This window comes from Chlamydotis macqueenii, chromosome 12 (genome assembly GCF_036417535.1).
Source record: "Chlamydotis macqueenii isolate bChlMac1 chromosome 12, bChlMac1.mat, whole genome shotgun sequence".
In the NCBI taxonomy this organism is placed as follows: domain Eukaryota; kingdom Metazoa; phylum Chordata; class Aves; order Otidiformes; family Otididae; genus Chlamydotis; species Chlamydotis macqueenii.
Window position 1 is genome coordinate 22,374,520 of NC_141567.1, and position 14,530 is coordinate 22,389,049.

The window sequence follows — 14,530 nt, forward strand, 5'->3', positions numbered from 1 at the left end:
AAAATAATTGGTTTGTGATGACGTGGAGGAGCATATTTAATCATGTTTGTGAACCTTGGCATTTTGAATTTACGTATTTTGCTTAAGTATAGTATATAAAACCTATTGCTAACCATTGCTTAGTTAATCAGTATTGTCTGTGGTCCTAATAAACACTTTTTCCTCATCATTAGACAACAGTTGGAAAATCTGTTCACGTACCTGTTCTCTGCATCTACTGATCCTCTCAGACAACAAATCTGAATTAGTTTTCTCTTCATCGAGCTCAAGTTCCAGGTGAGATAACTTGTCCTAAGTGGAACAAAGAAATATATGAAATAATGTCAAGTTATTTTGTTTCTTCTCAGGCAGAATCCATTTAAAATACCAAAATCATTTAAATCAGTTCTAATAAGATATCAACCCTTAAAAATATATTTTACCTCCATTAGTTTGATTTGTCTTGCCCGATCGTCTTTTAAGTGGTTTTTGGCTTCCAGTTCATACTCCAGACTTTTCACAGTCTGTTCTAGCAGCTGAGTTTTTGTTATTGCCTCATCCTGAGCTCTCTGGTGGTCCCTCAAGTTTTCTTCCATAAGACGTATCTGAAACAATAAGATTATGGTAACACACTTTATACTGTACTTTTTATTAAAAAAGTGATGTCAGTAAAGGGAACTGACTTACAAATATGACAGGTCTAGAAGCATGACAGAAATTACATTGAGTTACAGGTTTTTCGCAGTAATTTTTGTTTTATCCACAAGATGGCACCAAGAAAATAAACTTAGATTAAGTATCAGGTCTAAAGAGATGCTTCACACTGCAAGTTTTACAATGACAATTATACATAGTGGGGTTTTTAAAATTTATTTCTTTTCACTCAGTTACAGCAAGCTGAAATTTTTACCCTTTTCTAAAAGGTTATATCTTTGGAACTGGTGCAACATTATTTCTTTCCTTTTCAGACTACCAATACTTTAGCTTTTAAATAATAACGTAGTTTATATGTCTGAGGCACTTCAATGACAGCACTTTACCAATTACATAATTGCTTTTATATGTATAACTTTTAGATAGTAGGCCTCTCTGCTTAGGACAAAAGTTTCCTAGTCTATCAACAGCGTGTACTCAATAAAATTTATCTAAAACCTTCACAGTACTTAAAAAAAAAAAAAAAAAAAAAAAGTAGCGAGAGGGGTTTTAGGCAACACTGTTACCATTCCTTCTACTCCTAACTTAACTTGTGACATGTACCTAAAATATGGTAAGAGGTTTTTTTCTTCAGCATACAGTCTTCCATATTCTTCCTCCATTTAGTCAAGTGCTTATGGTGGTGAAGCTAAAATAATGTATTAGGGAGTGTTACAGAGTTTGCTACCTATTGCTAAGTCAGGACAACAAAACGTTAGACACCTGCATGACCTGGTGAACAGGTAGTTCAGTGCAGAGATGTGTACATCAATAGCATTTCATACACATTTAACGTTTCAGAATGACATTTGATTGACAGCTTTCAAGACCGGTATATTTTATGTATCCACAGAGAACTTACTCCATTTTTAAAGCCCTAGGATATTAAATATTGCCTCATGGAGATGTAGCATTCCACAATCAGTAATATTTTGTCCTTTATATAATGTTTGGATTATCTTTTTGTCAAATAATGAAGGTTTATTTTGTTCTGAATTTTCTTGCTTGTATTTGTTTTGTAGTTGTAACAGATAACACTAGAAGTATTTTTCATCATCACTGTAAACGCAGTGTGTATACATATTTACACACACACACATACATATCTTTTACTTAAGCTGTCTATTCTCATTTATTCAACTTAAGAGCAGTCTCAATATCTCAGTTTTATCTTTCACATTTCATTATGAGTCTTCATCCCTTTACAAAGGCTCTCCATTACTGAATGTAATAAATACAGAAGGAAGACAGAATAATATAGAAGAATTACACTTTCTTCTATTGCTGTTCTTTTAAATTGAATTTAAAATAAGTTTGTTAAGGGGAGAGAGCAACACAAGAGAAGTTCTAAACTGGAAAAATCAAACTAAAATATTCTATATACAGAAATTATCTGTGACCAGTGTATTCTCATAGCTTTTCCAACTGCAGAACAAATATGTGCAGATCTTTAAAACATCAGATTGCCTTTATGGCAAAATTTACACGCTAAGAGGCAGACGCTTCGAGACTGTGGTTGATTCTTGGTTGCACAAACACCTTTGTCATTTAAATCTGCAACTTGGCTCATATGAAGGAAGAGGAGAATGTATGTCAACTCCTTTAAAGCCAGAATTTGGTTTTCGTTTTTTGCGTTATTTTCCTAAATAACTTCTGGTTTGTTTTTTTTTTTTTCCTAATTCAAGAATTTCCATATTCTCAATTCTTTCAGTGGCAGGCATTAAAAGAGCAACAGATCATCAATGGAATCTCTGTCATATCACTTAAGATAAATGCAGTGTTTGACAAATGAATGTATCTATCATAAACAGGAAACTCCATTTCCCTGGCAGAAGTACATGCTGGTCACCATCATTAAGAGTGCAACTCAAAAGCACGCTGACTGAGATCAGTCTCTCATGACGAAGTACACAAAAGTGTGATAGCAAACATTCATTGTTGAAAACTCTCTGAGCTGAATTCTAGGTCAAAGGTTACAATTTGTGGCTGAATTTATGAGTCATTACCTCATCTTGCATTCTCATGGTTGTCAGGCGTGATTTTTCTACCTCAAGGTTTTTCTCTTTTAATTGCCTCTGCACATCTGCCAGTTCCCTGCGATTTTTCTCCTTGTATTCATCAAGCTGGTTCTGAAGCTCCAGAGTTGATGTTCTTGAGACCTCTAGCATTTCAGACATCTGGAAAAAAAAGGTATACATGTTTTTTTTTTCCTAAAATACTGCTGCAAAAGGTTCTATCATGCTTAATACACCAAAAGTCTTTTTTTTTCTTCAGCTTTGATATTTAGGTCAGTATTTTCAAATGCAAAATTGATCAAACATGTTCCCAAACAAAGGAATTTCTATGCAAAAGTGTGAAAACACAAAACACTAAGGTTCTTTTCTAATAGTATAGTTGGCAAGACTATTCTCTTTCTCATCAGCAGTTCTTCCAGCTGACTGACATAACAAACTCAGCCCCACTTTAGCATCTGAGTATGAAGTTGTACGGTTTACACACAGATGTCAAAATAAGTCTAATGCGGTAGCGTTTGGAGAATCAGTTGTAAAACTCAAATACCACTGTAGCATACATGAGAACTGAACTCAAATCTGGGATCTTGTTTAAACAAAACAGAGCAGTTTTACAACCGTATTTTGAGATAGCAGTGTTCCAACCACTGTTCCAGCCCAGAAAGCTTTTACTGATATTCTCAAGGTTAAAGACACTAATAGTAAAGTTTGCATTTCCCTTTCTTTTACACATTGAAAAAAAAAAAAATCTTTACAATTTGGCAGCTCATTTGCTTCTGTCTGTTAGATATTCAGATTTCTGCAGCCTCTTTGGAGTGAGCTCATACCTCCTCCTGTAACTTTTCAACAGTCCTGTTCAGTTGCCATCGTTCATTCTCCATTTCATTCTTCATCTGCTTTAACTGTTCCTTCTGGTGAGTTTCATCTTTTAACTGCTGGCTTAACTGTTGCCGTTCCTGTGAAATATAATGGATGTTCTCCTGCAGTAGATTAAAAATATGTATATATAATGAATTGTAGACCCTCTCTTCTAACTCCTTAAAGGAATGTCATATAATACTCTCTATGCAGCAATAATACTACCACATTTCCTATACGCTCCCTTTAATGCTCCATTAAAAGTTCTCAACAACCTTTTTTTCCCAGGCAAAAAAAAGAAAATTAAGTACAAATCTGTTCCTGTGATGAGTGAGAAATTTTTTCCCTGTTGCTGTGCTTCTATAGAACCCAGAAGCCTTCATCAAGATGATGTTGCATTGTGAGAGATGCTGTGCAAACAGAACTTTGCAGCTCCTAGCACAGAAATCTCCATTCCTGAAAGAACTTTTGCCATTAATGTTCAAACCAGACCTCCAATATCTGGATTCAATTTTGAACGAACTGCAGAGCTATGCTGTATGCTCATCTCCCAGGAGCTCCCAATGTTTCTGCTATCACATTTAGGATGTTTAAGAACTTACCACCCTCCAACTTCTAAATACCGCCCATCAGCAGAATAACTGACTGTCACTAGTTCATCCCCGATACAAGAAAAGCCGGTTATCTTCCATCTGATGCTGGGACTCTCACCTCTTCCTTCTCCCTCCATAATAAAATACCTTAATGGCCCTACTCTAAATAGACACTGCAAGACCAGAAAAAGGGATTGTTTCTGAGAGGCGCCATTAAATTGATGAAAACCAGATTATGGACAGTTTAAAGTGTTCCAACAGAAAAATGTAAATAATTAAAATCACCACAAATTGTAAGAAGCATTCCAAAACATTGTTTTACATTTTAATATTGGAAATACGAGGTTTTGTTGAGTATCTGATACCTGTGATGCTTGCTTTATTACACTTCAGAAAAGTTTAAATGTGAAAACACAGCAGTATTTCTGTAGGCAATATAGATCAGAATCTCAAAAAAATAATTGTTTTGTTGTAAGATACAAGTCAAATGTTACAAGTTAAGAGTTTTCTTTAGATTTGTTGTCTCTCTTACATTCCTGTACAACCCGTCAGCAAAAGACACCTCTGATACAAACAAGAGTTATGGTGGATGCGTAAGAAGTGCATATATAACCCTAAAACACGCTGGAGGCTAACAGACCTTGTTTTGCAAAGTCTAATTCTACACCTGAACTGGCTTAGCTGACACCAAAAGATTTTTAAGAACCCTGAAAAGGTTCAACTGTATCACTTCAGTTCTAAAAGCTGCTGAAGTCCGGGCACTCTGCTCATGCGCCACATTGGAACAGGCTGTGAAAACCTTGCTGTGTCCCCTCCATCAGCCTTTCATAGACCATTTCACTTCACTGTTTGTTTACACATCATGAGAAACTGCACACACCGATCAGTGGCTGAATAATGGTGCCAGCAGGATGCTGCTCTGCACTTCCACTGCACTGAGAAGTAAATAACACAGCAAATTTGCTCCCTCTCTTTACTTCTGAGTTATTAATAACAACAAAGAGTCAAAAAACAACCAAACAACAAAAAAAATCAATCACTAATATGAGAAAAAAATCATCTACTAACTAGGGCAATTGACAAAGTAATAATAGCTATGCATAATTACAACATTTAAAGAAAATACTAATAGAGGGCTTGATGTAAGCAGTGGATCATCTCAATTTTCATCAGGTCATGCTAACTTTTGCCTGATTTTCAGATATGTAGCAGACTCAGATGCTCGAGATTGAAATTTAGCTTTCTCTCCTTTGAGTTATATTCTAGCATCCTGAAAATCAAAATTCATACTTTTCATGTATTGCATCTCCCCATTTTCATTAACATATTTTTAGTGTTTGTTACTAAGAAGGATGATAAAACAAATACTAAGAACATTATTAAAAATCAGAAAGTGTTGTGAAGTTATAATCGTAATTATTTTAATAGAAAATACAATTCCTACATAACTGACCTGTTCAAGGACAAATTTCAGTTTTGCTGAGTTCGTTTTTAGTTAGTTCAACAATAAACTGACAGCATATCGTGGTAAGGGCAGTTCAAGTGCTTCATGCTCTCATTCCCCTGTCTCTGTTAAAATCTCTCCCACCCATACCCCTCTCGTGCTGCATCAGTATCTCTTGAGCCACCTGATGTGCAGTAAGAACCACAGGACTACACATTTCCCGGACCCAGTAAAGATCTCATCACTTTTTCAGCCTCTCCTCCTGATAAATCATATTTATTAGTGACTGGAGAAAGCAAAGGCTTCTCATGGTTTTCTCATCCCGCCATTCTGCATTATTTTCTTCTCAAAATCTATTTAATAGGTGTCCATATTATGATCTGTATTATGTAGTTAGTAACTATGCCATAGAACAGTTTATTCTTCAAACAGTGAAATTACCACTAAAGGATAATAAGGTCCTTGCTGTTTTGCTAAAATGTAGCCAGCAGAAAACTTGATACCGTAGGTATAAGGTAAAAATATTCCTCATGAAAACTGAGCATTGCAACAGAAATTATCTTTGTTTTAACAAAAACATACAGTGCTGTGCACCACTAATTCTCTGTGCCTACCATTACTTCGCACAATGCATGTCAAGTTTCATATTCTTCCACCCACGGAAAGGATCCTGTATTCTGATTAATTTAAAAAGCACAGAATACTTGGCATTGTCATTCATAATGTGGGTATAACTGATAATTTTTAATATATTGCAGTACACTATTGTTAAGGTGCACGATAATTAGATTAAATTATTTCCTTTCGCAAAGGAGTTCTCAAGAAACTTCCAAAAGTCTTCTCAATGTTGCAAAAATGTTAAAATGTATTTAATTTTTCTTGAAACAGTGGACTACACAGGGGAGACTGTCCTAAACCAGAGGTTATAACACTGCGTGAGACACTACCAAAAATACTACTCGCTTGACAATCCATAAAGAAAATTTCCATATACACTGAGGCTGATTTTAGACTAAAGCAGTAAAACAAATTGTCTATAATATTTAAGTGTGTTTCAGCTTTAACTCTTCCGAGTAGAAATGTGGGATGGAGGAGGAATAGATTTGGCTATGTTTACAGCAACTGTTACAATTCTAGTCATATTGCCATTGTCTTTCTTATGCTAGTTCAGCATTAGAAGTAATTTGTATTATGTAAAAAGCAAGACGGGCCAGTGAGGACTTAAGTGTCCACTGTGATAAGCATTACTACTGTGCCAAAGCTTGGCATCTAAATTGTCAAAGGCAACACAAGGCCAAATCAGCCTACTGCACAACATTATTCATTAAAACAAGCAAAACTCTAAAGACAGAAAGGCTGAATTGTTCTAAACAAAACGGACCGCTGATTATGTTCTGAAGTCCTTTAGCGCTCGTATCCAGTGGACAAGAAAAGTGTAGTATCAGAAAAAGGATTAAATTTGGTGTCCCAAAAATTAGCCATAATTTGTGAATAAAATGACAAGACAGACTCTTCTGTCATCTTTCCTAGATCTCTTTAATTTGCAGACCCAGCCTGGAGGCAGCATTACTCGGTGTGCCGCCCTGAAGGATGCGTAAACAGAAAAGAAAGGAGACACTTTCCAAGCATCTGGACCCAAAGCTAACCAAGATGAGGAGATGCATGTGGTACATTGGTCCACGCCGTGCAGGAAGGTCCAGCCGGACTGTGACAGAAGCGAGTTCTTAGAGAACAGTGCTAAATATAAGCCAGTCATGAGCAACGGGCCACCTATTGCAATTGTGAAGGCTATCGGCAACAGAAACAAGCAAATTTGGTGAATGAATGAGGAAGAAGAGATAAACATATATTAAAAAAAAAAAACAAACAAAAAGCAACAAAAAACCTGACCAAAAGCCTTGCATGAAACACTTAGTGATGTAGTTACAGGAATGTCAGCTTAAAAATATCATTTTGTAGAAACAAAACTTCCTTACCCATTCCGTTAAAACCTTATATTCTTGAAGCACGTTCCATTTTAAAGACATAGTAGTGTTTTCTCGTTGTTATTTTGTACTTTTTACCATAATTAACTGAACCATGAGAACAATCTTCCCTTGGTTTATAATCCACTTATAGACCAGTTTCATTTCCAGATTTTCAGAACAGTAATGTAAAATTTGTGTTGAAGACAACAAGGAAGAACATCTATTCAATTAAAAAAGGGTCGCTAGCAACGTACACATAACATACATCACTTTTGAGTCTGACTTGTTTGACAGAATCACTTAAAAACTTCGCTTCTAGAGGCAAAACCAAGAGAATTCTACACTATCTGCTACTGTAGGAATAGATGCTTCTTCAGTAGATGTGAAAGGTGAATTGCAATGAGGAAAGAAGAGGTTTGCAACTTTTCCACATACAGAATATGACATCAGTAAGAAGAGTTTTAACACTCATACACATCCCTCTCCACTGCTCTGAAGTATGCGCTCTCCATATGATTAATTTCTGGGCTAATCTGGGAGAAAGCATATCCTTCCCTGGATGCTGAGCAGACTAGAGGAGTAAGGTGGAAAGAGAACTTCACACATAGTTTAAAAGGCTGCAAGTCCTAGTGATGTGTCTTAAACTTCTCTGGATTTGTGATGAAATACACCAGTTCCATGCAATATGTGCAAATAAGACTGTTCATAAAAAAATAAGAAGAGAAGCTAATTTCCTGATATTTGTCTACTACCAATATTTTTATTTAAATCCAAGTACAGCTTTTCATTCTTTTACGTGTAAATACCTACACACAACCAGAGCCGAATGATCATTCGAAATAATAAAACAGATTTATAAAACCTGAAGCAGTTTATTTTGTGACTCATCTCCCTGAAATTTTGCTAGATCCATAGAAGTAAAAAAAAAAAAAAAAATCCAGCAAGAAAATGCTTTTAATTAGATGATGCTATGCAGTCAGGAAACATTTGAACATTGTAGTGAGGTCTAGACTTCAAAACAAAGTGTACTTCAAAAAGAACGAGATGTTGCTCTGCAGAAAGCAATGGTGACCTAGGTAAACAAACAGGAAATTTAAAATTTAAATATTGCAAATTGCTCCTGTTCTTACCTGCATTTCTTCTAGCTGGCTTTCCAAAGACCCTTTTAGTTCTACCAATTCTTTTGCCTCCTTTTCAGCCTGTTCCAGAGCGTCTTTTAATTGCTGCTTCTCTTCCTGCAACAATACGATTCAACACATTTAGAAATAGTGGCAAGGCCTTTAACCCAACAAGTGAGCTGAGCTATAAAGTACGTCCACTCTGGCCTGTCCCTGACCTCCCCAGCTCCAAGCTGGGACTTGCTTTTACACTGGTTTTCCCTGAGGAAATCTCTCCTGTACATGTCAGCAAACTGCATTCTGCTTCTTGACAACATGCTGGTTTTGCTGAGCCTTCCCAGTGACACTGCCCGTCCTCCTCTTTGTCAGTTTTTGTTCCACGATATATCCTTTGCAAACAGGAAGGAGACTCTTAAGGGTCTTGTTTTCTTGACTCACCTCGTATCTTTTTATTTTTTCCTTCACTGAAATTTCTTCCCCTTTCATATTATCAATTTCTTTGTGCAGCTCTTCAATTTTACTCTCCAGCTCATCAACTGTTCTCTTTAATTGTTCATTTTCCTCAGTCAGCTCTTTGACTTGATTTTCTACACTGTTTCGCATCTCTTGTGCAGCATTTCTTTCACTGGCAAGGACAGCAGCAGTCTGGGGAAAACAAATTATGTCACGTTTGAAACGTAACTGATACTGTTTTCCAACAGAAGTTTCATATAGCACCACAGCAAATACAGCTAGTATCTAACATTAAAATATCAACACAGAATTTAACTTAAAGTCTGTATGCACTACAAATATGAATTTTTATTGTTCATATTGCTGTGGGAGAACACACAAGGAGCATTTTTTTTTCCTCCAGCATACCTACATGCTAAAGTAACACACAACAACTGAACAGTCTCAAGCCTGCGATCACATATTTTCACCTTAACATCTTCCTCTTTATTGCCCTAAAATATTTTAATTATCCAATCACATTGTTGGGTAGTTCCAAGTAACCTAAAAAACTCAGACATCAAAAGCCATATGGTCTTTTAAGGAATAACAACTTGATGAAGAGTGTCTTCCACAGCAACACAAGATGTAAGCAGTCTCACCCCACAGCTTATTCCAAGCACTAACACACAACACTGCATCCATGCAGCTATCTGTGGGGCTGCAGAGTAAATCAACCCAGGCAACGGGATCAACTGTAATACATACACACACAGAAAATATAAAGAGATTACAAACACAGAGATATACAGATTAATATAAAGAGATCTTGAAAAAAGCCCCAACCCATTTCAAAACCTGGTCCCACAAAGTACTGTGCCAGCACAGCAGAGACCAAAGTACCTCACAGTGTACTGGTGCCACTCTGCCTGCGTATCATACAGCCCACACGTGGGGCTGCATTTATTCCCTACAGGTTCTGCTTGGTTTTCAGTTACTGCTTGGGGATGGAAGGAGTTTAGCTACAGAGTTCAACTTGTATTCAAACAGATACACTTTGTATTTTTTTCAAAAACTCAAATCAATATACAGCACAAAGACAAATTATAATAAACTACTCATCACAATTTATCACCTGGTGATAGATTTTTTTTTTTTTTTTTTGACAGGGCAACTGGCTGCAGCATATAACTTTTCAGAGCTAATAATCTCCTTAGCCTCACCACTTACCGTCTCTAAAACACCCTACCATTTATTGTGGAAACCACGAGTGGAAGTATGTGTCCATATCGTTCCACTCTCTATACCGTTATACTGTAACACAGACCAGGTAGGTACTTGTAAACATGTATTTCTGCGGAGTGATGAGCTGGAAGGATGTAATCTTTGCTCTTCATTGACTCGTCAGTCAGAATCTCCTCCAAAGAACATAAAAGAATCCAAGATCTAATTTGTGGTTCTTCTCTTGGACATTTAGGGTGTGATACAAAGCAATACTCTGTACAAAGACCTGGTTCAGGCCCACTGCCCTCTACACTGAGACCTCGAACTACAGTATGAGCATCAGAACAGACACACGACCGGTCTAGACCAGTATTCTCTCCAGTGGCCATAGCTGATGGTTATGGACAAAAAGAGGAAGATCTATGGGGCAAGCCTTTCCCTGTCACACACTCCCAGCTCTCACTGTTTTTCCTCTATGCATGTATCATCCACAAATTTCCGTAATCCTTTTTGAAACCATTTCAACCACTGCCCTCTATGTTATCTGGTGACAATAGGTAATTACACATTAATTACTGAACCATAGCATTTTTGCTATGTGAAATAATGTTTATCTGGGTGAAAACAAAAGAAATCCTACAGAGTACTTTGGTAAGAGCCCATTTTGTGAAATATTTTAGGACAGTATGAAAATCACTTTTCAGTTACGCTATTTTTGATTGCAGCTCCTGATTTTCCCAACTCCATCCACAGAAGGAATAAATAGAGTTATACAAAAGGGTGTTTACAAAGTGTGTCCTAGATGGTTTTCTAGCAAGCAATAGCTTTAAAATCATGCAAATTAGTTTGATAAAGCGGTAACTCACAAAACACTCAGACTGTCTACAGGGTCAATGAACTTACTATACAAAAACTGGCAGCATAAGCAGGCTGACAAGTTCTGGTCTTTTGAAAATACTGAAAAAACTTGTTCTTCTAAGTACATGACTAGCTAAAAGCTCCAAAATAAATCTCTGTGGATGCTTTAAGTTCTCATATACTGAAATTTCAATGTACTCCTTTAATTTTGCTTTTTGCATACAGCAAAGTTTTACTAATTAGCAAGCACTCCACCAGTGGCTCCTTTTTGTCTCATTTCCCCTTTCTGGAGCTGAGTGAAAGCAGCTGAGGCGCGCTGGGGAGTTCAGGGAAAGGAATGCTGATTTGTCTGTTCTTTTTCACCCAACCGCCTACACAAGGCTGCAGAGCCAGAGGACTGCAGCAGACTCATGCCGTACCTGAAGATTCCACCACCTCACCTCCCGTGGCCTGCTCTGTTTTCCCAACACGGGAAGCATTATTTACTTAGAGCTACACACACACACACCCCCCCCAAAGCAAACAACCAAACCACCCCACCAGATCTACATACCTAAATACACACGTAAATACATATATAGACACACACATATTTAATCTAACAGGTTCAAAATTAAGTTCAGCTTACAGTGGTGCAGTCCTACCTGGAGATCTGCTCCAGCCTGCCTTTTGCTGTATGTATCTTAGGACATTGTTCCAGCCACTAAAATTAAACTAAACTGGTATTCTCCTTTTTCACTATGTATTTCAGCAAGTTAGCAAGATGCGAGGTGAATATACATAAAAGGTAGAGAAGTATAAAGAGCAAGTTCCAAGTATTATCTTTTTTAACCTAATTTAAAGTCTTGGAAATAAATTGTCTATATAAATAAAACCTGCCTAAAGTTCCAGCTGCTGAGTGACCAGCGCTTAACCAGATCTCCACAGGTCTCCAATGACTTTGGCATCATTACAAGAGTTACGCCTTCACAGGAATGAACTGTTCCCAAACAAATTCTCTTAACATGTTAAGTACAAAATTCCCTTTTTTCACCTGGATGGGGTATGTCTTAAAAAAACACCAACAATAAATATATGCACTCACGCACACACAGGGTTTTTCCAGACGGTAGGAAAACTCTCTTAGTTTTGGGGAGCGTTACTCCCCGTATTGTGGTTGGAGAGTGGGCATTTTTCTTACCTATCTTCCACTGAGAGTAGGAGAAATTTTCTACACAATGCACATTTCACTGTACACTACTGTTTCAACATTTTTTCAATTGTTTCAGATAAGATTGAGAAACAACACAGAAGTATCTATCCTATCAGTTTACCTTACGTACCCATACTATCCACATAAGGCACAGAAGATCCCCTTCAGGGTATCATTCAGGACGATATTAAAAAAAAAAAAAAAAACAATATACATGTATCTTCAATTTGATACTGAAATTTAAAGAGAGCCAAAGCACACAAACACAATTTAGATGTTCTTTGAGTAGAAAATGTATACATAGCATCACTTCTCCAGAAGAGTCAAATGCCACAGCTGGGTTTAGAGAGAAAAAAAGCCTATATTCATTTATCCCCAGCGTAATGAGAATTGCATGCAGAGCTCTTCACTGGCATAAACGAAGCTTCTGGATTATAATAGCTTTTGGCAATACAGGTCACACCTATCCTGTAGCATATTGTCACAGAAAGCGAGGGTCTCAAAAAACTCCACGCCTCTTCCCTTCTATTCTCCACCATTAGTCTTATCTGCCACCCCACATCACCTTCTGCCTCCCCTCGAGGTCTTCTCCTGGGAAGACAGGTGAAAATGACAGAAGAGAGCCTAGGTATCATTAGAAAGGACACGCAAAGGAAACAAGCACTGAAATGTAGTTCTGACAGACCTCATCGCCACACCATTAGGGGAGAACCCAGCGGAACAAAATCCCTATCCATATATTGAAGAGTTACTTAAGATTCAGGCCAGCAGCTATCAAATCGTACATGGACACTGCTGAAGCAGAACAGGATTGTTGTGTCCTTTGACTACGGAACTCCACCACACAGGCAGAGCACTCCACCAGCCCCAAGGACTAGAAGGCAATATTACTCATGCAGAGACCATACGTTAAATTTGCCACTCTGTCGTTAGAGATGGCCCACTGTAATCTGTGCAAAACAAAACATACCAGTAGAAGATACAAAAACCATGCGCTAAAATTACAGAGAAATTACTATGTACACTGATAAATTTTGAATCCAATTACTGCACTTCAATAGGTTAAAACTGGAAGTGGCAACAGCATAGACAGTTTAAACTGTACAACAGATGGCACTGAGAGCAGTAATCCTATTCTCTTCGGTTCCGTCTACATGAGCAAGAAGGCACAGCTTTCATTTAAAATTCAGTGACTGACTCACACATTGAAAAAAGGAGTTGAAAGCTGTTTGCAAAAGCACTGAATTAGAGTGGGTTAAAGCGATGAGGACGAAAGCAGAAGGATAACTGAACACTACAGGGCTAGTAAGTACAAATGAGGAAAAAAAGCCAGACAGGGAGAACTCACACGTACAGACTGTGCTGTGGATCCAAATCCTTCAGTCCACACCTGACTTATTTGTAAGAGTGCTGTCCATAAACAGCGTGAGTTAACAAAAGGTTCTTAAGGCTTAATGACACTACATCAATTAACGACTCCTGTTGGTACCCATACATTGCTACATTTCACATTTGGGGACGTTGGTAAAGTTTTGGCAAGCATTTTAACTAAGTTTATATAAATTTAACCCATGGTAACAGACTGGGTAAAGGTCACAAAGTAATGATTTAAGTTGAATATGAAACATTAACAGACATGTTGTTAATATAACATGGTCTCTAGTTCACAGAATGGTGGATCAGCCTCTTCAGACACTTGAAATGAGATTACGTACAGAAACACATACTGCGCACATAACAGACAAAACTGGTTAAACAAGATTCTTGAAGACAAAAGCTGGACTGAAATACTGTATATTCAGACATATTTGTCATACAAAAAAAAACCCAAGCCAAACGAAACCACAAAAAACCCAAACCCCCCCAAAACAGAGAAAAAAAAAAAAATGTGTATCAAGCATTGAATGGGGCTCTTTGGATTTTAAAATTAACATTTCTCAATTCCAAGGCTGCAATTTCTTCCCTATGACATATAAAACACGCTTCTTTCTTTTTACTCCTATGTGCTAGTTGTGGCAGTATGTTTTCATAAACCAACTTTTTGGTACATTATATTATGGAATTATATTTATGTGAGGTATAAGCCCTATAGCATTTTCCTTGTTATGTTTGTTTGCCTGCACTTGCTCTCTTTCCTTTCAGTCTGTCTGTCCTCGCTCT

At 37.3% G+C, this 14,530-nt stretch overlaps 1 protein-coding gene across 3 annotated transcripts in view; it reads right to left on the reverse strand.

The window, feature by feature from the left end:
- Positions 1 to 14,530, reverse strand: part of CGNL1 (cingulin like 1) — a 46,244-nt gene that overhangs the window by 12,182 nt on the left and 19,532 nt on the right. For all 3 annotated transcript variants that reach the window (XM_086757612.1, XM_086757611.1, XM_086757613.1), the window contains exons 9-14: positions 9,103 to 9,309; positions 8,677 to 8,781; positions 3,512 to 3,664; positions 2,679 to 2,849; positions 423 to 584; positions 202 to 291 (exon numbers count right to left, since the gene is read on the reverse strand). In XM_086757612.1, the coding sequence (XP_086613738.1) occupies positions 202 to 291; positions 423 to 584; positions 2,679 to 2,849; positions 3,512 to 3,664; positions 8,677 to 8,781; positions 9,103 to 9,309 (888 nt within the window). The remainder of the gene's footprint in view (positions 1 to 201; positions 292 to 422; positions 585 to 2,678; positions 2,850 to 3,511; positions 3,665 to 8,676; positions 8,782 to 9,102; positions 9,310 to 14,530) is intronic.